Source organism: Thyridium curvatum, assembly GCF_004353045.1.
Source record: "Thyridium curvatum strain D216 chromosome Unknown NODE_88_length_166537_cov_86.287828, whole genome shotgun sequence".
Taxonomy (NCBI): domain Eukaryota; kingdom Fungi; phylum Ascomycota; class Sordariomycetes; order Thyridiales; family Thyridiaceae; genus Thyridium; species Thyridium curvatum.
In genome coordinates, this window is record NW_022156843.1 from 74734 (window position 1) to 102722 (window position 27989).

At 58.0% G+C, this 27989-nt stretch overlaps 6 protein-coding genes across 6 annotated transcripts; 3 read left to right on the forward strand and 3 right to left on the reverse strand.

The window, feature by feature from the left end:
* Positions 1-1006: 1006 nt before the first annotated feature.
* E0L32_010657 (uncharacterized protein) lies at positions 1007-2555 on the forward strand (the record flags this gene model as incomplete). Its single annotated transcript, XM_031133299.1, has 2 exons — positions 1007-1489; positions 1563-2555. The coding sequence occupies 2 exons, from the start codon at positions 1007-1009 to the stop codon at positions 2553-2555; spliced, it is 1476 nt and encodes a 491-aa protein (XP_030989370.1).
* Positions 2556-3856: 1301 nt separating this feature from the next.
* Positions 3857-6676, reverse strand: E0L32_010658 (uncharacterized protein; the record flags this gene model as incomplete). Its single annotated transcript, XM_031133300.1, has 1 exon — positions 3857-6676. The coding sequence occupies one exon, from the start codon at positions 6674-6676 to the stop codon at positions 3857-3859; it is 2820 nt and encodes a 939-aa protein (XP_030989371.1).
* Positions 6677-11434: 4758 nt separating this feature from the next.
* Positions 11435-12599, forward strand: E0L32_010659 (uncharacterized protein; the record flags this gene model as incomplete). Its single annotated transcript, XM_031133301.1, has 2 exons — positions 11435-11467; positions 11664-12599. The coding sequence occupies 2 exons, from the start codon at positions 11435-11437 to the stop codon at positions 12597-12599; spliced, it is 969 nt and encodes a 322-aa protein (XP_030989372.1).
* A 371-nt stretch (positions 12600-12970) lies between these two features.
* Positions 12971-16532, reverse strand: E0L32_010660 (uncharacterized protein; the record flags this gene model as incomplete). The annotated part of the gene is made up of 3 exons (XM_031133302.1): positions 12971-16294; positions 16352-16422; positions 16478-16532. 3 exons carry the CDS (start codon positions 16530-16532, stop codon positions 12971-12973), a joined length of 3450 nt encoding a protein of 1149 aa, XP_030989373.1.
* Positions 16533-17331: 799 nt separating this feature from the next.
* Positions 17332-19791, forward strand: E0L32_010661 (uncharacterized protein; the record flags this gene model as incomplete). Its single annotated transcript, XM_031133303.1, has 6 exons — positions 17332-17346; positions 17410-17450; positions 17520-17588; positions 17649-17724; positions 18208-18476; positions 18651-19791. 6 exons carry the CDS (start codon positions 17332-17334, stop codon positions 19789-19791), a joined length of 1611 nt encoding a protein of 536 aa, XP_030989374.1.
* A 736-nt stretch (positions 19792-20527) lies between these two features.
* On the reverse strand, positions 20528-26124 carry E0L32_010662 (uncharacterized protein; the record flags this gene model as incomplete). The annotated part of the gene is made up of 3 exons (XM_031133304.1): positions 20528-21998; positions 22062-25760; positions 25826-26124. The coding sequence occupies 3 exons, from the start codon at positions 26122-26124 to the stop codon at positions 20528-20530; spliced, it is 5469 nt and encodes a 1822-aa protein (XP_030989375.1).
* Positions 26125-27989: the final 1865 nt, after the last annotated feature.

Consider the following 27989-nt stretch of genomic DNA (forward strand, 5'->3'; position numbering starts at 1 on the left):
TAGCAGCCGCAAGTGCAACAACAAGTCATCCCCCCTTCCAGACCTATAGCTCAGTAAGGCGTTGGACATCGCTGCCTCTCCAGCATGCCCATTCGATGCTCGGCACTCTGGGGGCAGCCACCATGGCTTTCAACAGCCCGTTCCACCTGGAAATGGGATACCTGCCTCCCTATCCGGGTTTGGCAGGCTGGCTCGACCTATTCCCACCTCCCCTACCGCATCCCAGATCAGGATGCTTCGCCTTGGAGTAGAACCATGTGATCTAGCCCGGCGATTGCTTGGAGCCGCTTCCCAAGACGGTGGCGGCTCAGTGGTGCCCATATCTGTCGCGACCAAGAACCACCTCTTTCTCAAGGTCGAGATTGATTGTGTAGATCTGGAGCAATCTCGCTCTCAGATATGCGCATGCCCGTCGTGAAGGTTGGATTTGATGGGTATTGAAGTCCTTCTGTCAGCAGCCCGTCGACTGATCTGGCCATCACTCATTCCACTCATACAGATGACAAATGACTAGATGCAAGCCAGATGAACATTCCTTTGGCTGTAACTAAGCATTGCCTACTGAGCACCTGCTTGTCAGGGAAAAAGACGGAGACGAAGGCCAGGATTGATTGATCAGGCTCGGAGTGGAATATGAAGTGCTGTCCAGCATGTCAACAGTTTGGACCAATCACCTGAAACAATGCCAACCCATGCTCAGTCTCAGGCGCCGACAGGGGTCCATCCCTCCTGATTAGCGCATTTCACATGCACGCCGGACCCTCCAAGCGTATCACCACCACCAAGCAAGCTGTCATTAGATTTGAAGATTGAAAGCTGTCATTTCCAATCGCGACTTTTTTTTCTTGTTTCCCTCTCTCAACCCCGCGCCGCGTCTGGTGCCAGAAACCACCCTTCTCAAGTGACATCTGGGAACCCTTCTGCTGCACGAATTCCCAACGCAAAGAATGTGCATCCAGCCATCGTCAACCCCCTCCCCCGGACTCCAACAGACACCACCGCCGACATGACGAACCACTCGAACCACTCGCACTCCTCGCACCCCCACCACCATGGCGGCGGTGGAGGCAGCTCCAGCGCGGGCAGCCTGTCGACGACCGAGACGCTCTCCCTGCTCGCCCTGTCGGCCGCCTGCGTCGCCGTGCTGCTCAACACCTTCCAGGACGACGGCGCGCCGCTCAGCGCCTCCATCGCCCTCAGCGGCATCGCCTTCGCCGCCAGCTACGCCATGATCCGCTGGCTCGGCCCCACCTTCCTGCGCGCCGACATCAAGGGCGTCGACATGAGCAAGCTGCACAGGCGCGAGATCCCCGAGTGCATGGGCGCCATCTGCGCCGTCGTCTACCTGCTCGTCATCATGGTCTTCATCCCCTTCCCCTTCTACAAGGACATCGTCGCCGCCACCAGCGGCGGCGGCAACCGCGACGTCGTCCTGCATGTCGAGCACGTCCAGCAGGGCCGCTTCCTGCACCGCTTCCCGCACAGCAAGGTTTGTGTCTTTCCCCTTTCATGCTCCCGGAGATTCAATAAATCCTCAAGCTAACTCCTCTCGTTCCCAACAGCTCGCCTCGTACCTCTCGGCCATCATCGCCCTCCAGTCCATCGCCCTCCTCGGCATCGGCGACGACCTCTTCGACATCCGCTGGCGCCACAAGTTCTTCATCCCGGCCTTCGCCGCCATCCCCCTGCTCGTCATCTACTTTGTCGACTTTGGCGTCACCTCGATCGTCATCCCCATCCCGCTGCAGCCCTACCTGGGCGAGCTCTTCGACCTCGGCGGCCTCTACTACCTCTACATGACGGCCATCGCCATCTTCTCCCCCAACAGCATCAACATCCTCGCCGGCATCAACGGCATCGAGGTCTCCCAGTCCATCGTCATCGCCCTGCTCCTCGTCCTCAACGACTGCCTCTACCTCTTCACGCCCTACCCCCACCCGGCCACCGACTCCCACCTCTTCTCCCTCTACTTCCTCCTGCCCTTCCTCGGCGTCTCGTGCGCACTCCTCGCCCACAACTGGTACCCGGCCCGCGTCTTCGTCGGCGACACCTACTGCTACTTTGCCGGCATGGTCTTCGTCGTCGTCTCCGTCCTCGGCCACTTCTCCAAGACGCTCATCCTCCTGCTCCTGCCCCAGATCTTCAACTTCCTCTACTCGGCCCCGCAGATCTTCGGCCTCGTCCCTTGCCCGCGCCACCGCCTCCCGAAATTCAACGCGCGGACGGGCCTCCTCGAGCCCTCGGTCACGCCCTGGACGCCCGAGCGCCAGCCCCGCCCGCCCGTCCGCTGGGCCCTCCTGCTGCTGCACCGCCTGCGCCTCGTGCGCGTCACGCTCGACAGAGAGACGGGCCTCTTCGCCGAGTCGACCAACCTGACCATCCTGAACCTGTGGCTCGTCTGGCGCGGCCCCCTGCGCGAGGACCGCCTCGCGACCGAGATCACCGCCGTGCAGCTCCTCGTCGGCCTCTTTGGCCTGTTTGTGCGCCACCGCCTCGCGCTGCTCGTCTTTAAGGAGGACAACTGGGGCGTCGCCGGAGGCTCGCCGCCGCCCTAGGAGGACGGCGTGTGCGCTGCCTGCCCGCTGTCGTGTGAGAATGCCGTCTTTAAGCGTTGAGAGGGAGCCTGGGAAGTGGCTGTTGTGTTTTGTCCATGTGTGCATAGAATATGTGTGTGTGTGAGAGAGAGAGGAAAGAAAAAGAAATCTCGGTCCGTCTGAAAAGGGAAGGGATATTGTTGACTTTTGAGAGAGAGAGAGAAGCACATGACATGCATACCTGAGAGCGAATACCGAATTGTACAGTAGTTAGATTTCTGTTTGGTTCCTACTCCTACTCTCGCTACCAGAGGGCCGAGAGGATTACGGAACCCCCAAAAGACGTAAATAGCATGTCCTACTAGAAGAAATCCCTCGGCAATGAGAATATAATCTTGGCACCTTCATCTCATCTCAACGCGGTCCAAGGTGCTTGATACAAACACATCATCACAGGGCCCACGTCTGCACCAAGTGTTCAACACCAAGTCTGAAGTTGTAAAGTCCGCAAAGGCAAAGGGCACGAACAGCCCTGCCTCCACAACAAAATATTTCGTTTAACATTTCGAGGGGGTGGTGTTTTCCTATCTCTGCCGTCTCAAAAAAGGGACATTCAGCGGCAAAAAAGAGGTTATAAATACAAAAGGAGGCCGAAGAGAGAGAGAGAGGAGGAGGAGGAGAAGAGGCGGTATCTCTGTAGAAAGAAGCCTTTTTCTCTTTGTCCCTGTCTGCCCTCGTCCGTACCCCGCGGGGGAAGCCAATCCTACAAAAGCCCGCTTCCCCTTTCCCAATCCCCCCGTCATCAGAAAGACGAGGAGATCAAAAACGCCCCTTTAACCTCGTACATTGTTCGGCCATTCCCTTTTCCTCAATCAACGTCGCCGGGGGGGTATCCATCAAGCGGCCGCTCAAAGGCGAACCTTGTCGGACCAGAGCTTCAAACACTCTCTTCCCCGTTGAGAAGTGAACCCAAAAAAGAAAGCCATGCCGGACACCGTGCCATTTGTCCCTTTTCCCAAAAATAATAAAAAGTTGAAAACGCCAGAACACAGCCCGAAGGACATCCTTGTCCATGATATCCCCACCCCCGCTTTTGAGCTGTGGAACCGAAGGCATAATAAAAGGAGTAAAGAAACGTGGTGAGGGACCGACTGTGCAACGAGAAAGAGGAAAAAACGCCTGGCTAGACATCAAGCAAGCAATTCCGACGTATATAAAAGCGGAAAGACGGTGGTGCCTAAAGAAGGGCAGCATTCCCGGGCTGATGATATACACACGCAGATGATATCATCTGATCCCTCATGCTCAGACAAGTAGATGTGTTATACAGATCCGTTCGTTTGAGGAGCGGCCGCTGACAGCGCCGCGTCAATGCCGTTCTCAATGGTAGGTGACTCGGTCGTGACACCTTCCACACTAACCGCCGACTTTGGATCGTCCGCGTTTGAAACAGACGGCTTCAGAGACGTGCCAACAGATGGCCGGGCAGCAGCGACCTTCCTGCTCTTCGTGTAGTCGCTCAGGCTCATCTTCTTCTTGACAGGACTCGGATTCGCAGCTACGCCATTGACAGACGACAGGCCAAAGGGACTGGTCAGAGTGGTGGAGAAGGGTGATTGTATCATCGACGAGGCGGTCAGAGGAGTGGTTGTCGCGGAGGCCGGGCTCCCGAAGGCGGGTACGGGAGGCATCTGAACCCGTAAATCCGGTGACTTGCTCGACTTGACAGGACTTGTCAAAGCGCCATTAACTCCGTTCACGGGCGCTTGGTTCAATTGCGGTGATGTGGAAGGGACGTCGGTCATAGCAACGTCGACGGTGCCGGCGACAGGTACGGCGCCCTTGTTTTCTTCCTTTGTATCCGTCGGCGATCCCAAGGGCACCTTCTTGTCCTCCGTCGGTGAGTCGATATCCATGGCGATCACCGGCGACGATTGAGACGCAATTGACAGGCTCTGCTTGCGCCTGACCTCGTCGTCTAGGCGGCAACGATGTCGGCTTTCGAGAAGTCGCTTAGAGAGCGAGATGATCCTTCGTTTCGGTCGTGGGCTCTCCTGGGAGCCACTGAACCACTCGCCCTCGACAGGGTCGGTCTGCACAGCGGCATCGCAGTAGTTGGAAGGAGGCGCGACTGAGGCGTGTCGAAAAGTAGGTGCCGTCGACCCGGTTCTGAAGCCGTTGGAAGGCCTAGACGGATGCGCACTGCTCTGAAAGGTAGCGCTGGCAGGCGAGCCAGACTTGCTCCTTGAAGTGCCCGCGTCGACATACTGTCGAGTCAAGGAACCATTCGTTTGGGGATTGGAACCTTGATTGATGCTGCGACTCCTGGATTTCGTAGCCCCGGAAGTTCCCGTACCGTCCGAAACGCGCTTCTTTTTCTTGGCAGGCGGCTGTTGTTCCATCCGACGGAACGAGTCCTCAACCATGGCGACCTTGCGCTTGTCGCGGTCGGTGGGTTCTGTCAGTATGCCCAGAGTATCGAAGGAGCCTTGCCGTGCAGTGGGCGTCCTGTCTCGGCTAGGAGGTTTGCTGCGGGCCCCGGGTGTCGACCGACCATCATTATCGGCACCTTCATCGAGATGACCCTCGCTGGGGGCGCGGCTGTTGGTGGCGTGGCCTGTGCTCGTAGGCGAAATGGTGTGGGCCTTTGGCTTACGAGACTTCTTTTTCTTCTCCGCCCGAGGTTGGGTTCGGCCATGGTAGTTCCGATGGAAGCGCGCGAATGCACAGTTGGGTCCGAGGTCGCAGGCACACCCGCCATATTCCGACAGTATCAGATAGACCCAAGTGGCAATGGAATGATATTCCGTCTCGTCAACATCCTGGTCATCGTGAGCGGTCGCCTCGTCGTCTCCTAATCCAAGAAGCCGCAGCATCCTTGACTTGGCCTTTTTGGGAAAACGGAAGTCCCAGGGTATCGTGATCTGTTCATTGGCATTGATGCGACGGTCGCTGACAAGCCAGAAATGATATTCGGAGCCGTCGGAGAGGAACGTGTCCAGAACAGCGTTCGGCTTGCAGCTTCGACGGACGTAGCGCGCCTCGGAGCCTTCTCGTCTCGTGTCGATGCAAAGGGGTAGGAGGGGATGGAAGAAGACAAAGGGAAGCGGCGAGGTCATCTCCTCCCACCGATTGGAAGGGTCGGCACAGTAATCCCGTTGTAGACCGATTTGGCCATTCAGCTCCATCAAGGGAATATCCTTCTCGATGGTCGCCGGTGCAGTCAAATGTTTCCATTGGATTTCAGGAGCGTGTGGTAATTGTTTCGTCTCGAGGCGCAGCGGGCGTTTGAGTGTGTCGATATTTGAGGGGAGGTTTTGGAACACGTCGTCGTAGTCCTGGCCCGTCTCCTGCCGCAATCTTTGGGGCTCGCGCAGCCAGAGGGACATCGTGTTGGAAATCATGAGGTTGGCGAAGGAGTTGCTATGCACAATCTGCGCGTCTGACTCGCTGCAGGATGAGATAAATCCCGACGAGTACGTATGCAGCTCGAAATCGCTGGGGAGATCCGGGGGTGTGGTGGCAGGGCTCGGGGGATGACCATGTTGGCCTGTACGACCATTGCCATAGGAAGGGCTCCTTTTGGCGGCTTGTGAGCTGATGGAGTGATTCGTCTTGTGAGAACTCTTGGCCTTTTTCGATGGCGGTGGGTGATCACCCGAAGCGTGGGTTTTGTTGGGTTGGTCACCACCGGCTACATGGCCATTTAGCTGCAGGTCTGTCGGCTTTGGCTTCTTTTTGTGACTCTTGGAAGGTGGCCTCTTGGGTTTCTTGTCAGCGGCCTCCTCCTCGACTATAGACATGCTGAGGCGGGCCTTTTGTCGCTCGAAGGCCTTTTGCCTGTCGAGAGGTCGGGGCTTGCACTCGACACACGAGTGGACAAAGTCATCGCGATAGGCCTCCTGGACGTTGTCGGGGTAGTAGCATTCGATATGCTGCCAGGAATCGCAGGTCTCGCAGTATATCGTGTTTCCATCATCGTCAGAAAACGAGCATATACACTTGATTGTGTAGGGCTCCTCCTCGACGGTCGGCTCGACCTTCTGAGGCTCCTCTTGTGCGACAGCGACGCTGCCTGCGGAGGAGATGATCTGACTAGGATTCGCGGTCTGCGTCGACGGCGACGGTATCTTTTCTGTCATAATCTAGTAGGAACCTCGCGAAGCGGGTGAGTTCCGAGGATTGAAAGGCGAACGAATTATCTGTGCGGCCGGGAGGTCATGACTGGGCACACGAGATTTCGACGCGACGCAACGAGGTTCAAGTCGACAAAACTAAACGAGGAAACCGACGGACGGCATACCATCCGCCACTGGAGTCGGACGAGAGGAGGCTTGCGACGTGCTGCAAGTACCAGTGGAACGAGGAACGAAGACTCGACACCCTCTAGGATGGACAACGTAGAAGCCGCCGAGTCGCGTGTGTGAGAGACGGCAGCGATCCTACAGGAAATGGCAAGTGGGAGGCAGAGCGTTGATCGAGGCGATCGAGATCGTTGTGTCGTGGAATCGGGTTCGTCTACTTCCGCGCGAGAGGTGTAGCGACCGTGGGCGGCGGACTTGGGAGGATGGGAGAGATTGGGGGAAAACAAGAGACAAGGATGCGACTCGAGAAAGGGAATCGATCGTGACGGCGCACAGGTGAGTAAAGCCGAAAAGATGAGCCGAGTACTCGAGATTAGGGTCGCCTAGAGTCAAAGAAGGTCTTGTCGTGTGAATCGCGAAGAGGAGAGGCGGAATTGAAAATTGGGAAGAAAGAAAGAGTAGAGGAGGGAGGAGGAGGAGGAGGGCGAGGGGCCACAACACAAGAGAGAGAGAAGAGAAGAATGAGATGGGATGGGTGGTGCACGCTGGGAGCGGGTGCTGGGAAGAGCGGAGCAGCAGCCAGTCCAGTGCAGCGCGCAAGTACAGTCAGTGGTGCAGCGCAGAATGGTCGGGTGCGAGAGACTGAGAGAAGACTCGACTGGGGGGGCCAGACCAGAAGGGCAAATGGGCGGCCAGCGGCGCATTTTGCAGCAGAGTCAGTCAACCCGCCCCAGCCCAGGCACGACACCTTGGCGGTAGCTACCTCCAGGGCTGTACCTCCCACCTTTACCATCCGCAAACGGCACCGCCAATCTGCGCTCCAGGTACTTTCTTACCTGGCCTGCCATTCGTGAGGCATCCTGGAGGCTGTGAGAGGCTGGCGGGGGTTTTACCTTGATCTGGTGATGATTGTATGAAGGATAGAAATAGACAGTCGGGTAGTCTCGCTTCTTCCGCCGAACCCGATACCGAGCCAGCGACCGACTGAGAAAGTTCATCTCTGAAAGACGCTTCGAGGTCGAGAACTTCGAAACTCGAGGGAGGGCGATGAGCGTCGCACTCTCGGTGCTTGGGAAGGGGGCCACCCATTCTGTTTTCAGTGGGAACTTGGGAAGAGGAGCGATGCGAGTGAAAGCCAGCCAATGGGCCGGCGGGAAGGGGATGGGAAAAGTGGGAAGAAGGGCAACTGGCAGATTTTCCCATGGTCGGGCTGCTCAAATGTCCCAATATCTTTCTCGGACCCATAAAACGACATCGAGTCTCCACTTGGTACGTCCAGTCAGAATCCATGCCACCTTGTATTAGGTACATGCATGCTGTCCTGAGGCACTAAGGACTTCTTGGTGCGAAGCATGGGGGAAACAGGGCCGTGCTGGTGATGTTGTCTGGTCTGGGTTAGTCAGGATGATGCTCTCCGACAACGGACAGTTGCAACTGGTGTTGATGTTCCAGCTTGCAGACCTTGTTGCTCACTGAGCAACCGCCGTTGTCAGAGCCAGAGTCAGCAAGGATAGGCGCGTCTTGGAAGATCAAAAGAAACACCGAGATCCTTGAGGGGTGAGAGGAAGAGGAGGTTTTGTGTTGGTCTTTGCCTTTATCACGGTTGGTCACTGAGAAAAGAGGAAGGCATGTGGGATCGTGGTCGTGCGATGGCGAGGGTGAACTGAAATGGCGAGATATAAGACACGATGATGCTCAAACAGCGGGGAGATGAGCTGCCATCAGAACGGTGCCGGCTGATGGAGAGAAAGAAGGCAGGTAAACATAAACAAAGAAAGCACACCAAACCTCGGCCGCGGTTGAATGACCTGCAATATCGATGTAACAATCAAAATGTTGTGTGTGCCATTTTGCCTGGGCCCTGGGGTAAGCGGCTTGGTTGTGGGAGGGTAGAATTCAGTGAGGAGCGAGCCGTATCAATTCCGGAACCAGGGCTGGGCGTTGGAGACGGCCGACCGCGGGACTGCGGAAGTGAGTCATCCCTCCATGGGACGGGCGTGCAAGACAGAAAAACAAAAGCAGTGTTGGAAAGCGGTAAGAAAGGCTTTGTAAGGGGGATGATGTGACAGGGAAGATGCACAGAGAGCTCCAAAAAGGTGGGAGCAAACCGTAATTAAAGCTGCTGAGGGCGCATTGGCCTTGTTTTGGGCGCATCCTGCGTCAGCCCATCCCTGCTGTCGTCTTTCGCAGGATCCATGTCGCCTCGAAATGCCGTAGGTTACGCAAGATAGGGAGCCCTACTGCCACTGCTGCCTTTTCTAAACAGAGGTAGGTAGATACTCGATCGCCTTGTATTGCATGTACCTTCGCGGGATTGTGACAACGGAACGCATCTCAGGGTAGACACAATCACGAAGCCACGTAGGATGAGGTTGATCTCTCGAGTTGTCCGAAACGCGGGGAAGCGTAAGCCCTTCTTGAGAGCCCGGACAACCTTCTTTTCGCGCGTCTCCCCGTCTCACAGGCTTGATACATCGTCATGGTCTGGTGCGACGAACGACACCGCCAATGGTGCAGAGTGGCCACCATGGCGTAACGGCAATTGGGTGAAACGGACGACTGGCCAAGTATCGAGTACATGAGTCCTATCCCACCCGTATTTAGTGCATCTGACGCGGATTGGCTGAATGACCTCGTCGACCTGGGCTTTCCCCTTTACGGATGGGCTGCATCGAAAAGCTTTCGAATAAAGCCGATTAGCACCTTGTGTCAGAAGGTCGTCATTACTCGGTCTCCCAGCGCATGTGTCGTCCTCCTTGACAAATCAGTCAATCACAGAGTCGAGGTCAAAACGATTGTCAGTCCTCGCAGTGGCGACATCAGATACGGCAACGTCGTTGTGGCAATTGACAAGCAGCACGTCGATGATTTGGAGGCGGCGACCTATTCTTATCCACGCGTTGCCAAAGCTGCGACGACGCGACTGAGCTACCCTGGTCGTATTGTTCTTCGCAGCTCTTCTAGTACGGACAGGGATCCCTCGAGAGACTTGTGTTTGGCCGAGTCGCCCTGAGCTCGTTTTCTCATTCGCAAGCAATCCCTGGAGATAAGAGGCAATATTATTGGTCGCTACAGCCCGCTTCAGTATGCATGAATGTGGCTATGCTCGAGATTTTGGTTTTGGATTAGTGATTCTCTGGCCCAAACCCAGCCAGCTGGCAAAATCCAGCGTCTCCCTTCAGGCACTACGGAGTACTCACAGTAGGCGTCAACGGCCCAAAACACCACAAATTTGGCTGATCAACAGTGCACGACATCAAACAGGCTGACTGCGCATGTATCCTTGACTCGCCCAATCACGGCCAACTGACTAAATGCTGACGACCTCAAAGTACAATGCCGGCCTGTGTGCACCTAATTGGCCATGCATCCGTCCGCTCCGTCTGCACCGTACTTGCGTTTCTTCTTCATGTCATCGCAGTCAAGGCGACGATCACAATGAAAAAAAAGTGTTTGGTTTTGGCAGCAAAAATTACGCCCGGGTCGGCCCCGAAGGACAAACCAAAGCGGTCAGCGCCACGATGTGCAATGCAGGCTTCCCACCCTACGGCCCAGTCTTCTTGATCACCGGACTCGTCGAACAAGGTAAGTATGAAGAAAAAAAGAGAGGAAAGGGTCTGAAAAATGGGGAGGGCAGGCGAGTTTATATAGGCGGTTGAGAGTGGCCCGTGCCACTAAGCGAGCCTGCAAACGCCCGATTCTGCCAGCAGTGTCCGCCCTCCAACTAGATGAAAGGGCAAGTGGAATCCATCGACAGTTGGCAGTTGCCCTGTGCTTTGCTCCCAAGCTTGTTTCTTGTTGTTTGTTCTAGAAGCAATTTCGGCAGGGCTACCGACGTGATACAGGTTTCCATTTTCAGGAAATACCATTTTGAGATGCCCTTGCCTTGACTAAATCCCATTCCCCGACACACCAGTGACTCGAGGGCCAATGTCACCAACACAGGCCCAACCATGTTCTCAGTTGTTCTGTTTCCCCCTCCCTCCCGCTTCGACCTACCTGGATGCCAAGCAGCGTGCATCCCTATCCTCTGTGTCGACCTACCTAAATCGATGCAACATGCCACACCTTCTCGTCGTATCTGGCAACACTTCCGCGCCCCCTCCTGCAACACCTGCAAAAGGCAAACCATACACCTGTGCAGGTAAACAAAGCCAGGCCCACCACAGCAAGCTCCGGCAGTGAGGGGCCCGGCTCGAGCTCTTTGGCGCGCATAGAACAGCGGGTGGAGACGCTATGACGCCCCGTTCATCGGCGCCGTCGTCACTCGAGGGGCTCCAGCGCTGCTCTCTCTTAGCCGCTCGGGGCAACCCCTACCGATCGCATCAGAGCGTTTCGCAATGCGGGCGGGAAAAAAATCCAATACCCAAGGTTGGTGTAGAGGAGCAGTAAAAGGTATTTAATGCGCCCGGGTACTTGGTGACTGTCGCGACTCAGGATTCGGCCTGTCTTGCTCCTCCCTCTCTTTCTCTCCTCTTACTGCTGCATTGAAAACGTAGACCGGAACATCACGTCTTGATACCCCTCCCCTCTCACTCACTCTCACTCTCTACCCCACCATCCACACGAAAACCACACAGATCACAGATAGCAAAGATGGTTGCCACCGTCAAGCTGAACAACGGCAAGGTAAGCTCATTTCTTCCCCTGTAGATTGAAACAGCTTCTTTACCCCGCCGATGAGGGGTTGTGAGAGAGACATTGGTGTGTGTTGTGTGTGTGTACATGTCCAGCAATGGAACGGAACCACCAATCACACCAAGGAGAGCGTCCGATATCATATGAGAGTGTGAAAGAAAACCACGGCAACTAACCGAAGACATAGTCCATGCCCCTCGTGGGCTACGGCATCTGGAAGGTGCCCCGCGAGAACGCCGCCGAGTCGGTCTACAACGCCATCAAGCTGGGCTACCGCCACATCGACGGCGCCTACGACTACACCAACTCGCGCGAGGCCGGCCAGGGCGTCCAGCGCGCCATCGCCGAGGGCATCATCAAGCGCGAGGACATCTTCGTCACCTCGAAGCTGTGGAACAACTACCACAAGAAGCAGCACGTGCAGGAGATGGGCCAGTTCGAGGTCGACGCCTGGGGCATCGGCTACCTCGACCTCTACCTCATCCACTTCCCCATCTCGCTCAAGTACATCGCCCACAGCGAGCTCAACTGGCCCTGCTTCTGGACCGACAAGGAGCAGACCAAGCCCACGCCCCTCGACCCCACCCCACTGAGCGAGACCTGGGCCGCCATGGAGTCGCTCGTCGACCAGGGCCTCGTCAGGTCCATCGGCGTCGCCAACTTCAACGCCCAGCTGCTCTACGACCTGCTCTCCTACGCCCGCATCCCGCCCGCCGTCAACCAGGTCGAGCACCACCCCTACCTCGTCCAGCCCAACCTCATCAAGATGTGCCAGGAGAGCGGCATCACGGTGACGGCCTACTCCTCCTTCGGCCCGCAGTCCTTCATCGAGCTCAACAACACCGACGCCCTCAAGGTCGAGCCCCTCTTCGCCCAGGCCTCGGTCGCCCGCGTCGCGGGCAAGCACGGCAAGACGCCCGCCCAGGTCCTGCTGCGCTGGGCCACGCAGCGCGGCATCGTCGTCATCCCCAAGAGCAACAGCGTCGACCGCCTCAAGCAGAACCTCGAGAGCACCGACTTCGACCTGGCCCCCGAGGAGATCGACGAGATCGCCTCGCTCGACAAGCGGCTGCGCTTCAACCAGCCCAGCGACATCAGCCCCCAGTACCGCATCTTTGATTAGCTATATGGCAGTGCCGGCGGAAGCCAAAAGCAGACGAAAGAGGAGGACGACCCTCGTAGTAAGCTTTGAAGGAAAACACACATTGGAAAAACCACATGCGTGAGACGCATATATCATGAACATCACTTGAAAGAAAAGTTTCACTGGTGATGGAAAGATACCATAACCAATTTTTTTATGAATATAAACACATAGGGTATTCTTTTCCCCCGAAACACTCTTTTTGATGTGTGATCTACTACATATGTACCCATTATAGACAAAAAGATACGCCGTGACAATGATGATGATTCATAAAGCATGGTGTCAGCCCTTCCCAGGGACCACTAGAACCATGGTACAAAACCCTCTCTTGATTTCTTTTTTTTTTCCTACTTCCTCCTCTTGCCCCCGCCGCCGCCCTCAGCCCCAGCGCCCCTCTTCTTGCCCTCGCGGCTCCAGAACTCCTTGTTGCGCCTCTTCTCGCCGGCCTCCTTCTTCTCCGCCGCGTCGGCCAGCTTCTTGCGGTGCTCGACCCTCTTCTCCTCCTTCCTGGCCCGGCGCTTCTCGGCCACGTCCTTGCGGATCGTCGTCAGCTTCTGCATCAGGTCGCGCGCCCGGCGCTCCTCGCCGCGCAGCACCACGGCCCGCTTCTGCATGTACGTCTCCTTCTTCTGGGGCCGCGTCTGCACGATCTGCGACCGGAAGGGCAGCTCCGCGGCGAGCCGGCGCGGCACCCTGAGCGAGTTGAAGTGCCGCGCCTGCCGCTCGACGGGGCGGTACTGGCTGTTGCGGCTCTGCGGCGTGGGCAGGTTCTCGTCGCGCCGGATCTCGCCCGTCAGGCGCATGCCGCGCCAGCCGCCGAGCAGGTTGGTGACGGGGTTGTAGAAGCGGCGCGGCCGGATGGGGTACCACGCGCGCAGGAAGACGATGTCGCTGAGCAGGATCTTGTCCTCGAAAGTGGCGCGGAAGTGGCCGTCGGGCTTGGACAGCGCGCGCTTGATCTGGCCGCGGATGCCCGAGACGGTCTTGACGGCGGCGCCCTCGAACTTGGCGATCTCGAGCGCCGAGTTGAACATGTCCTTGATGAAGGCCGTGTTCTTGAAGATCTTGTACGGCGCGCCCGTCAGCTTGAGCTTCTTGACGATCTCGGTCGACTCGTCGACGCTGAGCACGGTGCCCGTGGCGGCGATGCGGAAGCCCGGGTTGGAGGACGAGAAGGACTGGAAGCAGACGAAGCCCGTGTTGGGGGCGATGAGCGGCCCGTAGAAGGTGCCGAAGCAGTGCATGTGCTCGGGCGTGTATTTCAGCATGCGGTTCCTCGTGCGGGAGTCGGAGATGCTGTAGATGGGGAGGGACTGGAAGCGCCGCCAGCCGAGGGAGAAGATCAGGGGGTCGTTCGTCTTGAGGATCCGCTTGTGCCAACGGTGCCTCTTGATGCGCACCTGGACGAAGCCGAAGCGGTCTTCCGTAGGGGCGAGGCCGCCCATGATGATGGGCATCTTCGCCTGGAAGTTCTTGACGAACTCGGCGGGCACGCCCTCGATGACAATCTTGGCATATTTGCCGGCCCGGAAGCCCTCTACAGCCGTCCTCTGGCGCTCGTCCAGTTCCTCGAACTCAGCCTTGTTGATATCAAGCTGCTTCTGGATTAGGGCCTTTTGTGCGTCGTACCACTCATCCTCGCCAAACTCGTCTTCGTTGCCTCCTTCCTTCCGTGCGATTGCTTTCGGGTTCTTGAAGCCCTCCCTGTCTTCTTCCTCGAAACGGAGCTTGAGCTCTTCTTTCCTCCGGGCGTTTTGCTCTCGCTGCTCTTCAAAGGACGGCGGCTCCTCCTGGGAAGGGCCGTGCTGCTCACCTGTCTCGAGATCCTCGAATGCACCGTCACCTTCGTCATCATCATCGTCATCATCGGCGTCCTCGTCGTCTTCATCGCCTTCGCTGCCGAACCCACTCATATCGTCCTCATCCCCGTCCTCATCCAAGAGGTCAGCAGAAGTGAACTTGGCCCGCAGCGCTTCGATGGCATCATCAGACCATCGAGCAGCTAGGTCCTGGTAGTCATAGTCGGGAACAGTACGGTCTTCCGCCCCATCATCCTCCCTCGCTTGTTTCGATTTGCTGAAGAAATCATCATCCTCATCATCGTCCTCAATGTTCTCCTCTTCCTCATCCTCGTCGGCACCCTTCCAGCGCTGCAACACCTCGCTGATGGACAATTTGTCATTGTACAGCATCCTGGCGAGATCGGCGGCTTGATACGGGCGCTTCTTGCCATGCAGGCTCTTGGCCCGCTCCGCCATGTTCTCCTTCCATTTGATCGCAGCGCCCTCCTCATCAGAGTCGAAGTCTTCCTCATCTTCATCTTCGTCAAAGTCTTCTTCCTCCTCGTCCCCAGACATGGATCCCAGATCCGAGTCGCTGTCAGCAAAGGCCAGGTCGTCGCCGCCGCCGTTCTTGTCCACGTCCTTACGGAACACCTTGCCCAATTTTTCTTCCCTGAACTCGGTTTCGATATCGGACCCATCTTCATCCTCGCCGCTGACAAACCCTTCATCGTCGGGCATGTCATCGTCGTCATTCTCGTCCCGTTCGGCAAACCGGGCCTTCCTTTGAGTTTTCCTGCCCGTATCCTCTTCGGCGAGTTCCTTGATCTGCTCACCGCCGGCGAATAGTTGCACACCCTCTTCGGTCTGACCGAGTAGTCTCCTTTCGCCTTGGAGTCCGATGATCAACTCCTCGCCCTCGCCGCGCTCTACGTTTTCCGCATCTTTGTCAAAGGTAAAGCCCTTCTCGCGGTAAATGTAGATAGCGTCTCCGTCGATCTTCAATCCGCTACGGTCAGACATGGGGGCATGCACTTTTTTCTCTTTCTCATCTAGCCTCCTCCTTCCGGTCTTGCCTGTGATTTTGGCCATAGCCTGGTCCATTGCTGGCGTTGGACAGGGGTCAGGAAGCACCTCCATGCTGGCCACGGTGAAATCTCCCAGTCCAGCGACGTGAACTCTTTGATTTTGCGCGGCGAAGTTCGTTCCTCGTAGATACCCTGATAAGACAATTGAACGGTCGCACTTCTCGTCCTCTTCAATCTTGGTAGGGTGGGTAATATCCCGGAAACTGTCAATGACCGTGTATGGGTGCGAGTTCCTCCAGATCAGAGGTCGTGGGTTCTTCATGACGGACAGGAACCTGGACAGATTGTGGATTTCTCGGTCGGGGTAACGGCCATTGATGACGCCGGAAAGGTAGAACAGATGCGCTCCCTGGTAGAGTTCCCTCCAGAGCCTGTGCTTGAGTCTCTTCTTTGCGTCTCTGAGCGTCTGAGGTTTCCGGAAGAGGTCGAGATGTGTCAAGATGCCAAAGACATTGCCTGGCATACCTGTGGCCGCGAGGATGTTCAGGAACTCCATAGTCTCCATCTCGAAGCCATAGTTCCCATCGATCATGAGCAGAACAATGTCTGCGACCTTTGCGATGTCCACCATTGCCTCCAGCTCGTTGGGGCACTCGAGGAAAGTGAGCCTCTGCTTTTTCGAAGTCACGACCGTGATCGGCCCCTGGGGTTCGGTGATTGTCTCCTTCGCATATCGGCGGATCAGAGACTTCAGCAGGGTGGTCTTGCCGACACCAGGAGGTCCGACGATAGTTACAAGCCTCGGCGGGGGTTCGTCGGGTATACGGTCGACGAGCGGAACGTGGAGACGCTTTTCCTTGATCTGATCACATTGTTAGTCTTGAAAAGCCAGCAGGTCCCTTGGTAAACCCCGGCTTACATCATGAGATCTCGTTGCCGCTCTTTGAAGCTTGCCCGGGTTGGAGAAGGAGAAAGCCTTCGGGTTGGGCCCTGTATGTAGTTAGCAATGAGGTCCTGGTACAAGCAAAAGGCTCAGCAACCGTACCGGAGTGCTTCTTCTTCTCCTTGGGCTTGCGATGCGGCTTGTGCAACTGCTCCATGTTTGCGCACACCTCTGCTGCTGCTGCGCTTCTACGCAAGTCGGTCGGTCGAGAAGGCCGTTCTTTTCACCTTGGACCGCAAATCCACCGAAATTTTTTTGGTCGTAGGAAGCGCTTATCTTATCGCAGGGTGCTATCGATAAGATAGACGGAGTCCCTGATCTCCAGCGTTGACCCCGCCACTATCCGATAGCGTCCAGTTATGCAAGACATCGGTGTGTTTTACGATTCTGTATGCAGCACAAATGACGAGCTCATGCATAGAACCGCGTCTCACAAAGCCGGCAATCATTCCTCCAGAATGCGCCATCCATTCCCGTGAACCGTAGATAACATCAGGGATCCTTTCCCACGCTTTGAAAACGATCATGTGCAGGTAAAATCAAGGCATGCTAGTGTGTATGGCTTGTTCGCGTACCAACCCCACGATGAAATGAGACTTGCGACCACCTCCGACCCCGCTCCACCCTGAAGGCCGCCGTAAAACGGGCGAGATACAGCGTCTGCGAGGCAATCTAGACGCTGTAAGCACGCACTAATTGGACACGCAGGCTGGCGAAGCGGGGATGACGTACTCCTCGTCCCTTCCACCCAGCCAGGCCTCCGGTTTGCGTCGCGTTAGAGCTGTTCCCTCCTTCTCCTCCCCGACCCTATGAAGCACTTTATAAGAGGACCTCCCGTTCCCTCGAGCAAGTTTGGTGTTCGTCCGTTTCCATCTTCACCTGCTTCGTCACGTTTGACTCTAGATCTTGCATCTGCACTTCCAAACAAGAGCCTTTCTTCTTCAACCGCTGCAATCATGCCGACCTACATTGTATGGAATCGTCCACTTGCGTTGGCTTGGCGATGCACCGCTGACAGTTGTCGATCCTGCTAGGTTACCTGCAAGGACGATGCCACTCCTGAACAAGTTGCGGCGTAAGAGTGTCCCTTGCTCTCCTTGCTCTGACGCTGGGCTCCCAAGCTGACTACTAGTCACAACTGCAGTGCGAAGAAGCACGCCACTGACCAGGGCGGCAAGATCGGCCACGAATATGCCTTGATCAAGGGCTTCTCGTGAGTGACGTCTTCGTAGACAGGGCTATCTTTTAGTGACTGACCATGCCCAATGCACAGCGTCACCTTCCCCGAGGACTCGGTTGCTACGCTCGAGAAGCACGAGCACGTCAAGGCTGTTGAGAAGGACCAGGAGGTCAAGATCCAATAAGCACATGCACGACGAGAGGAGCTGTTTCAGGGACACCCAATAGAGAGCTCTGCACGCGTTATGTCATGATCAACTGTTGCACTTTTTTGGCTTGCGCAAGAACATTGTTTTAATAAACCATTTCATCTGGATCAAGCCATTATTTCTCGACTACACTATGTGAAGTCCTCTCAGTGCTGTTCTCGACTGCTGTTCTCGACTTCGACATCACATCCCAAGCACCGATCCTCGCCGTTTGGCGTGTGAGCGCCAAAAGGCGGGGGGGTGCGGTGCGAGATAAGGCACGGTCTAGGAGCCGTTCCCTGTAAGAAACCCCTGTAAGGGCGGAGCCGGCAATGATCTCACCGCCCGATCCAGACCTTCTCCGGTCAAAGCTTGGCCTCTTGCAACTCCGTCATCGTGTAAAGAAACCATACGGTCTTGCAGGCACGACACGCACATGCTACACCTACACTCCTTCGCGGCTAGCAATTCTGCATCGGAGCTCGAGAGGTAGCGGGCAATGCCGATATGAGACCTCTCGCCTGGCCTTCGCGGCCGTTCAAGCTCATCACGAGACCAGTTTCGTCCTCTCGACGGCTGCTGTCTTCGGCGCACGCACAAGCACAGCACAAGCATCACCAGAGCAAATCGAGGCCCCATCGCCATGGCTCAGCGGCACAGGAAAGCTTCGAGGACGACGTCCCCCGACTGGCAAAGCAGCGCCTGCACCCATTGAGTCTGGCGGATCTTGTCAGGTAAGATTGGACGTGCACTGGTCCTTTAGGCGCTGGAGGAGTCATCGTGGCTCTCTTTCTCGGCCTGCAACTTTACACCCACAGACTTGCCACCACACCGGTCGCACAGATGCACCTGGGATCTTGAGGGTTGTTACACATAATCAGACAAGTCTAACACACTTCTTCACTCAGACATGGCCGTCCACCGTTGAACGCCGAGGCCCTGCTCCAGTCGGCCAACTTTTCCCTCTCCCTCATTCCCATCCGCCTCGCAAAGCGCCTCCAGGCCCTGCGCAACCTCCCCTACATAGTCGTCTCCAACCCGCACATATCCAAGATCTACAACAACTACCAACACAGCCTGTCCACCCTCCTGCCGTGGCGCGAGCGCACCATCTCCACCCTCGACGACGAGATCGCCTTCACCGAGGTCCTGGCCGAGCTCGTGGCCACGCACCAGGACACCATCCCGGTCCTCGCCCAGGGCTTCCTCGAGTGCCGGCGCTATATCAACCCCAACGACGTCACCGCCTTCCTCGACGAGCACCTGCGCGCCCGCATCGGCACCCGCCTCATCGCCGAGCAGCACATCGCCCTGCACTTCAGCAGCAAGCCCTTCTTCAGCCCCGAGGACAGCCCGACGCCCTGCCCGGAGCACCCGACCTACATCGGCGTCATCGACACGGCCCTGCGGCCCGCGCAGACGATCGACTCGTGCGGCGGCTTCGTGGCCGACATCTGCGAGCTGAAATACGGCGTGCGCCCGCGCTGGGTCATCGACGGCGAGCCCGACACGACCTTTGCCTTTGTGCCCATGCACCTCGAGTACATCGTCACCGAGCTGCTCAAGAACGCCTTCCGCGCCGTCGTCGAGAACAAGATGCACGAGGAGCCCGTCGTCATCACCATCGCGCCGGAGCCGCCCGACGCCGTCCTGCGCCGCGACGAAGGGCCCGTCAAGCTGGACCTGCCGTCCGAGGACCGCGGCGCCTTCCAGAGCGGCCGCATACGGCCGCTCGACGACAACGCGCCGGGCGTGACGATCCGCATCCGCGACCGCGGCGGCGGAATCAGCCCCGAGGTGCTGCCGAGCGTCTGGTCGTACTCGTTCACCACCTTCTCGGAGCACGACGAGGACGCCTCCGGGGGCGACGGGCTCAACGTCATCGCGAGCGCGAGCAACGGCCAGAGCTCCATCGCGGGGCTGGGCTACGGGCTGCCGCTGAGCCGGGCCTACGCCGAGTACTTTGGCGGCGGGATCGCCGTGCAGAGCCTGTACGGCTGGGGCACGGACGTGTACCTGCGTCTCAAGGGCGTGGGCAAGATCGAGTGAGTCCTTTACTTTGCTTCTTGAGATTTTGTGCGGATAACCCGCGAGTGTAAAAGTTGGTTTGCTGATGTGAGGGATATATATGTGTAGGCAAAATACTGCCCCTGCGGTAAAGTCTTAGAAGGGGCAGCGATGGGTGAGGAGGTCGGCGTTGATATAGTAGATGATACCAACCAATTTTGAACGATTAGAAGCATAATAACCAAGGAAAAAAGAAGGGTTTCATAAATCCTCTGTGCCCAACATGGATGCGACTTTCAGAAACCTATACCTACATAGACAGCGCTGTGTACACTCAGGAGTGCTCAGGAGACCACGATCACACCGAGAGACCCGGAATCAACAAGAGATGTGATTTAATATGCAATTATATTCTTATATCCAATGATCGAACGAGCTCCGAGCTCGCACCAGGGTTTCCTGCTGTATGGCAAAGACAAAGACTGTAGATCCCCTATCCCCCCCCCCCCCATGAGAAACTATTGTGACAAGGAAAATGAAGTAATTAAGAGAGAGAGAGAGAGAGAGATGGCGAGAGATGTAATGTATGGATCCGGAATGAAGAAACAGGAATTTCAAACGCCGCTTCGCGCAAAGGAAGGTTTTCCAAAAGCGAGATTTTGTTTTTGTCAAGTCATGACACATGAAGTACACCTCCGCCAACACATCCCCTCCCCCAAGATTCGCAAGCCAATACCACACACACACACACACACACACAGACCACTTTCTTCACGCCCTACATATTAGCGAGCTCGTTGTCAATCTGCCTGTCCATAAACGTCCGCCTCTCGCCCACGAGCTCCGTCTGCAGCCGCTGCTCGACGAGCGCGCGCACCTGCTTCTTGGTGACGGTGTCGAGGTCGACCTCGCGCAGCACGCCCTGGATCGCCTCGACGATCATGCCGTCGTCCGGCCCCGCGGCGTGCCCGCGCTGGAAGTCGAACGACAGCGCCGACTGGTGCGCCGCGTCCATGCCGCCGAGCGGCGAGCGCGCGCCGCCGGCGTAGCCCAGCGTGCTCATGGTCGCCGAGGCGCGCGGGTTGGCGCCGCCGCCGGCGGCGAGCTGGGGCGAGGTGTTGGACACGGCGCGCAGGTTGCTCATGGAGCGCTGGCCGCCGAGGGGCACGTCCGTGAAGGGGGACTGCATGCGCTGGATGCCGGTGCCCATGCTGGCCACGGACTGGCGGTGCGGGAGCCCGCCGGAGGGGTAGTCGGTGTAGGGCTGCTGCTGCGCACCGCCCACAGCCGGCATCGTCGAGTTGCGCGTCAGGCTCTGGTAGGGGCCCGGCGACTGCGGGGGCATGTAGGTGCCGCGGGCGCCGCCCTGGCCGCCGCCGAGCCCCGTCAGGATGGAGGGCTGGCGGACGGACGAGTAGACCGACTTCATGTCGTCCATCTCGTAGCCGTCGTCGTAGGGGCCGCCTTCGCGCATCTTCTCCGAGTGCATGCCGCGGCGGCCGGGGAGGCCGTTGGCGGCGGCGTAGTCGTCCCAGCGCTGGAGCGGGATGGAGCGCGGGTCGAAGCCGCCGTCGCCGTCGTCGACGGCCACGACCTGCTTCTTGCCCGTCTCGCCGATGACGATGCGCGTGTTGCCCCACGAGAAGTTGTCCTGGTTCCAGAAGGAGTAGATGGGCAGGATGAACGAGTAGACGGGGAAGGCCAGGATGTAGATGATCATCCAGCCGATGTGCTGCCACTGCCGCTTGAGGATGAAGATGAGCGCCTGCAGGCCGTAGACGCCCGCCAGCATGGCGATCGAGATGATGGGCAGCGCGCTCTGGTGCGTCGAGACCATGTAGATCATGTAGACGAGGTAGACGCACGTGAAGGGCAGCGTGATGGTGCCGAAGAGGTCGATGAAGACGACGAAGCGCATGCTGAAGCAGCAGAAGCCGCACATCTCCTTGAGCCGCATCAGCTCCATCAGGTTGTGGATGGTCGAGTTGATCCAGCGGCGCCGCTGCGACAGCAGCACGGACCACTTCTCCGGGGCCGCGGTCTGGCAGTACGCGTCCGGGATGAACTTGTACGACATGAAGGGGAAGTTCTTGGTCATGAGGGTCGTCAGGAAGCGATCCTCTCCGAGGGACAGCAGGTTCTTCTTGTGGAGCGTGTCCACGTTGCAGTCGGCGTACTCGCGAATGACGGCGTCCGAGATGATGAGCGGCTTGCCCTTGTCGACGGTGCGGAGACGGTACATGGAGAAACTATTTGGTGCATGTTAGCGTTTGTGTTGGGTTGAGAAACTACAATATATGTTTTAGACTTACCAACCGGGCAAACAGGTGACACTGCCAAAGAGGGATTCGAAGGCCTTGGCGAGATGGTGGGAAATGAAGTATTCGTAGACCTGAATCATAGTCCACCACGAGAGATCCTCATTCTGCAAGCTCGTCTCACCGCAGATGCCAGCAATCTTGGCGTCGTTGGCGCAGGCGGCCACGAGCCTGTTGAGGGAATCCTCGCGCACGCAGGTATCGGCATCGACCATCAGGAGATACTCGTACAGCTCCGGGTCGACGCCGATGATGTTGTTGATCTGGTGGAACATCTCGAGCTCGAGCGGGTTCATCGGGGCGCGGTGGTGCACCCGGTTGAGGAAGCTCATGAGCAGGACCTGCGAGTCACGCTTGCCGCGGTTGCCGGGCTTGGGCTTGGCCCGCTCCGACTCCTTGCCGACCTTGACGACGACCATGTAGGGAACGACGTTGCCCTCGAACTCGTACAGGCCCGAGTACACCTTGCCGTAGTTGAGCTGCTCGCTGCCCGTCCCGACCGACTTGAAGGGCAGCGCGGGCGGGTCGACCTTGGGATCGACGCCGAGGATATCCAGGACGATCTTGGGCGTAGGGCGGTCGTTGCCGGCACCGACGATGATGCCATCGCAAATGACGCAGATCAGCTTCCGCTTGTTGTCGTACTGGAGCGCAGTGAGCGAATCCAGAGCCTTGCGCAGCGAATCTTCACCCTCGGTGTAGGCCGGGACCTGGCAGATGACAAACTTGTCCTGGGGTGCAGGGCGCCGCTTGGAACCGAACTGCAGGGCCGAGATGAACTTGATGCCGATGATGGAGCAGACGACAATGGTGAAAGCCAGCAGGATGTAGTTGTTGACCAGGCAGCGCGCCGACTTGCGGAAGTCGGGAATGCCGATGTAGAAGGTATTCTCGATACAGTTCAGGGTATTCAGGAGGTTGGCGGTCGCCGTGTCGTTGCCCGCGGCGTTGGAGACGAGCTTGTTGAAGGTCTCGGTCAGATCGGTTCCGGGGCCGTTCTTGACGGCGTCGGTAATGTCCTTGTTCATGAACGCAAAGGCCGCCAGGTTGTTCTGGAGCTTGAGGGTGTACACATAGTTGGTGATGTCGTAGATCTTGTTGTTCCAGATAAACCACTGGTGGTTGTTGTTCTTGCCGTCCGACGCGACCATGCCGGTGTCCCAGACGAGATCGCCGTGGTAGAACTCCTTGATCTTGGGCTGGAACACCTTGGAGTACCAGTCGTCGCTGCGCAGCGCGCTGTTGATGACCGGCTGGAGACTGCCGTAGACGTGGGCGGCGTTGGGGTACTCCAGCGTCTGGTTGGGGGTCAGCGTGACGTAGGACTCGATGTTCAGGCCGGGGCAGCTCTGGGTCAGGAGGGGCATGAAGTAGCCGTCCATGTTGAGGCCGGCGAGGGGCTGCATCGCCTCCTTGTCGGCGGGGCGCCCGAGGATGTCGCTGTGGTCGATCCGCCACCACTTGGAGATGTCGTACACCCTGCCGTGGATAGACACCCAGAAGTCGTCGTCGCCCGTGTGGGTGGCGACCTCGGTCTGAGACCAGGCCTTGTCCATGTTGGGGCACAGCAGCCGGCCGAAGGCGACGATCCAGAAGACCAGGATGGCGTTGATGAGGAAGATGAAGAAGCACAGGACGACCTTCTCGCGCCAGGCCATGCGCACGTCGGGGCGCTTCATGCGGCCGACGTAGCGGAGCAGGGGCGAGGGGATCCAGAAGGTCAGGGCCCAGACCACGGCGACCCAGATGCGCCGGGTGGCGGTGATGGGCTGGGTCTCGATGGACTTGTTCTGCGCGAGCTCCGGGTCGAGGCCGACGAACTCGCCGTTCTCGTCGTAGTAGCCCTGGCCCTTGAACGTGTCGCCCTTGGTGCCCAGGCCGTAGTCACCGGTGCTGACGTTGCGCATGCCCGAGGGGGCGATGGAAGGCGCGGCGAGAGGGCCGGGTCCCATGCCCATGCCCATGCCCATGCTGAGGGCGGACTGGCTGGCATTCCTCTGGTGCATGAGCTGATCGTGGCTACCGTTCGAGGCGTTGTCGGCAAAGACGGGCTGGGGGAAGTAGCCGCTGCCGTTGTTCGCGGCGTAGCCCTGGTCCATCATGCCGCCCATGCCGCCGCCGGGGGTCGCAAAGGGGTCGGTGGGCATGGGCTTCAGGTCGAGCATGCTCTCGGCCTCCCACCAGGCGTTCTCCCTCATCCAGACACGCTCGGTGCCGACCACGACCTCGCCGTTGCTCCAGCCGCGCTCGAGGATCCAGCTCTCGATGCCGTCGCGGCCGTCCTTGCAGCCGAGAACCGCGTAGCGCTGGACAAACTCGTCCAGGTCAAAGTCGGCCGTGAAGTCCAGGTGCTTGTTCCGTCGGTTGGCCCACTCGGGAAGCCTCCAGGCGCGAAGCTGCCTGGAGACGGTCCCCGCAGACCAGGCCGAAGTGACCGAGGGCAGGGCCGCAAGACTCGCGGGGGACTCGTCGGTCGGGTGCACAGAGAGATGGTACCAGACGCGGCTGCTGCTCAGGATAGCCGGGAGGTCAAACCGGCCCGCCCGGCCGAGGTTGATACCTTCGCCCGCAATGGGGAACAGGAGCTTCTTCAGGAAGCCATCTTGGTCGACCGCGAAGCCGATCTTTTCCAAGATCTCCTCACGCTTCTCAAGGACGTGCTGCCTCTCTCTGCCAGTGGGGCCGTTCATGATGCCCAGGTCGGGCGCCGCAGCGGCCACGGCGTTCTGCATCTCGCGCATGACGGAGCTGCCTGCGGGGTGCACGTCCACGCCGTCCTGCTTCATCTCCGAGTTGATGCCAAGGCTGTCGTCGAAGATGCCGCGCATGGCAACTGCTTTGCCCAGCTCAGGATCAGGAATGTCAAGGATCGTGATGGCTACAGTGTCACCGTTGTCCTCATTGGTGTTGGGGGTCCTCGAGCCCCTGCCTCCATCACTCGACTCATCTCCGTCTCTGATCCGGCCGAGCTGGGCAGAAATGGCATCGTTGGCCTTGGAGATGACCCAGTCCACAAGGGCTTCGTAGAGTCCTCCGATAAACGTCTCTCTGTCCTCGGTCGTGCACTGCTTGGCGAGCACTTCGGGCTCCATGCCCAACAGCCCGCCGACGTCTTCGCAGATATCATCGAGCACCTCCTCGTCCACCGAATAGTCCAGGGTGTTTCCGAGCTTCAGGAGGCCAGCCAAGGTCGAGATGAAGTTGCGGTGGGCGGACCCCCGGATGCCGATCTCCTTGAGGGCTGACCGGAAGTCGTCTGCCGAGGCGGCATCGTCGGCGGTGGGGAGGTATGAGGGGGGGTCGTACGTGCCGGACCGGGCCAGGAGGGTGTAGTTGGAAGCGGCCTTGAGGCCGAGGAACTCTCGCTCCGCGGGGGTGGACGCAGAGGTGAGCAGGTAGTAGAAGACATCGAAGGCCCGGTAGCCAGCCTCGGGCGGGATGCTGAGCAGGCCTTTCCGGGTGTCAATCCCGCCTTGGGACAGGGCGATGCTCGCCGCCGTCAGGTTGCCAGCCAGGTTCAGGGTCAGGGTCACGCCCAAGGCAGCTTGCCGAGGGGTAGAAGGATTATAAGGAGTCACACATCGGATGAAGGGCTGGATGGCTTGCAGGGCTGTGAAGAGCGAGGAGGGGATGGACATCGGCATGGAGGAGAGGAATGGCACGAGAAGCGAGGGAGTCGAGGTGTGAAGAGAGCTTTCGCCAGGTTAGCATCCGAAAGTATCGCAGCCGCGGAAGTGTACGGGATGGTCCAAACTCACCCAAGCATGATGCATCCATCCTCAGCACGGCGGCGAGCATGTTCCCATGCTCGGACGGCGAGTGTGGGATCGACAGTGCCTCCTGTCCTCCCGTCAGGCCCGGCCTGGGTGGCCGTGAGCCACGTGTTGACAACCAGGCTGGTGCCGGCGTCGAGCGTGTAGGGCTGGGCGGAGAGATAGATGTTGTGGATGGCATTGAGAAGGGTCGTGGTAGAAACCTGGGTCGACTGTTGCCCGGCACCTCGAGGACCACCCATGGCCTCCGAGGCGAGCGAGTACATTGACATGCGGTTAGCCATGTTGACGGCTAGTTGAACCGTCGAGGAGGCTCCTGTAAGACACAGAGAGCAGTCTGTTGGTGGGCTCTATTTCCTGGGAGGTCGTGGGAGACTCCCACTCGAACGAAGAATTTCCCAGGCTTGGCCGGCTTGCTCCGCACAAGGTCGAAGCTATCGTAGAGTTGCTTGGATCGCGGTGGAAGAGTCGTATGCAGTAGCAGCGAGCGTGAGATAGTGCCAACTTGAAGCAGAAGGCAGGTATCTGGATGCTGAGTTCGCAGACCAACGCGTGTGAAGGGTGAGACGGTATTCGTCCTTGATCCACGTCTACGCCGCACGAGTCGAGGTGGCCTACGGAACTCGAAGGGGATTAAAAGGGGATAATTGCAATTAGAAGAATAAACAAACCGCCAAAGCGAGTGAGGGCGGCTTGGGAAATCCAAGAATCACAAGGCAATGAAGGGACAAAACGCACAAAGCGGAGGATGAGGCATCAGGATGTTTGTCTGCCAGACAACAAGAACAGGAGATCTACGTACGGGCAGGCCATTGTCTAGCTAACTACATGGATGCAACCAACCAACTTCTCTGGCTCATCCACTGTAGACCCTTTTACCAGACACTTGACGGCCCACTAAGCCTGGGACATGGGGGGTTCACTGGCATTGCAAACACGGCGAAAAAGGTCGAATTCTGTCGGCGGCCAGGCACATGTTGGATGATACGGCGGGCCGGAATGAACCAGGAGTGCAAGATTCTCTCTCGCTGCAGCACGGATCGGACCCGTTGGGATCAGTGGATGGTTTCCAGGGAGGACACAGCGCTGGAAACCAACTACCGGTGTTCGGGGCTCTGAGCTCCAGGGGTTTTCAGGGACAAAACCCGCCTGACGGACTTTGCAACTGTCCAAGGTTGTTAGCTGAAGGGAAGTACCGGGGCAAGGCGATCCCAGCCCAGCAGGACGCGTGCCCGCTGGAACGGGAGTCCCTGATAGGCGTGACGGGGCTACAGCCGCTAGCCCGCCCACACCCGCCCACTAGGCTAAGGGAAACAGGGCCCGAGGGTACAACGCTAACGTTCCTAAATAAAGGGGCGATCCACCCCCGAGACAAGGAGTAGTGCAAAGCCAAAAAAGACAAGGAAGAGCGAGAGAGAAAAAAAACACAGACCTGCAGGCAAAGAAGAGAAAAAAAAATACGAGAAGTGGACAGGCAGATCAGGCCCTTCTGGAAGAGCCCGCCGACCCACCGCATGAGAAGGATGCCGTGGATCATGACATGCCCTGGACGGGCGCTGTCATTTCCAATCGAATTCCTGTTTGTCAGACGGATCTGCCGCCGCCCAGAGGGCCAGAGGGCCAGAGGACCAGAGGAGTGGCCGTGGGCTCGCAGCTTCTTCAAGGCGCAGCACGGTCGAGGTCCACGGTGAATCCTGTTGTGTACAGAATTAGATGCACCTCGGGTGCTCGAACACGAGATCCTGCCATCCATCCTGGGGGCAGCCGTCAGGAAGGAAAGTGAAATGCCAGTCAGCATGGCCTCCTCTGTCTTGTCTGTCTGCCAACGCCATCCATCATCGCCTGGACCTATCCTGCAGGCAATCTGGCTGCATTGAGGCACCCACCCCGATGTCAAAAACTTTTCCCTGCTGCTGCTGTTCTATTTTGGAAGCAAAGCGCTCTGGTTGGTTGGCGGACGAGGGTCTCTCGTGTGCACAGTCTCTCAACAGCTTCCATGCTCTCGCATCCTCGCCAGGGGCCCCTTTTTCCTGGTCCCAAGGCCACATTGATCAGATCCGCCCCATCGGCGCTACAAACCCAATAGCGCGTTGGATGCTGCGTCGTAGCGTCCAACAATCGCTGTTTTGGGAGGCTCTACTTGCCCACA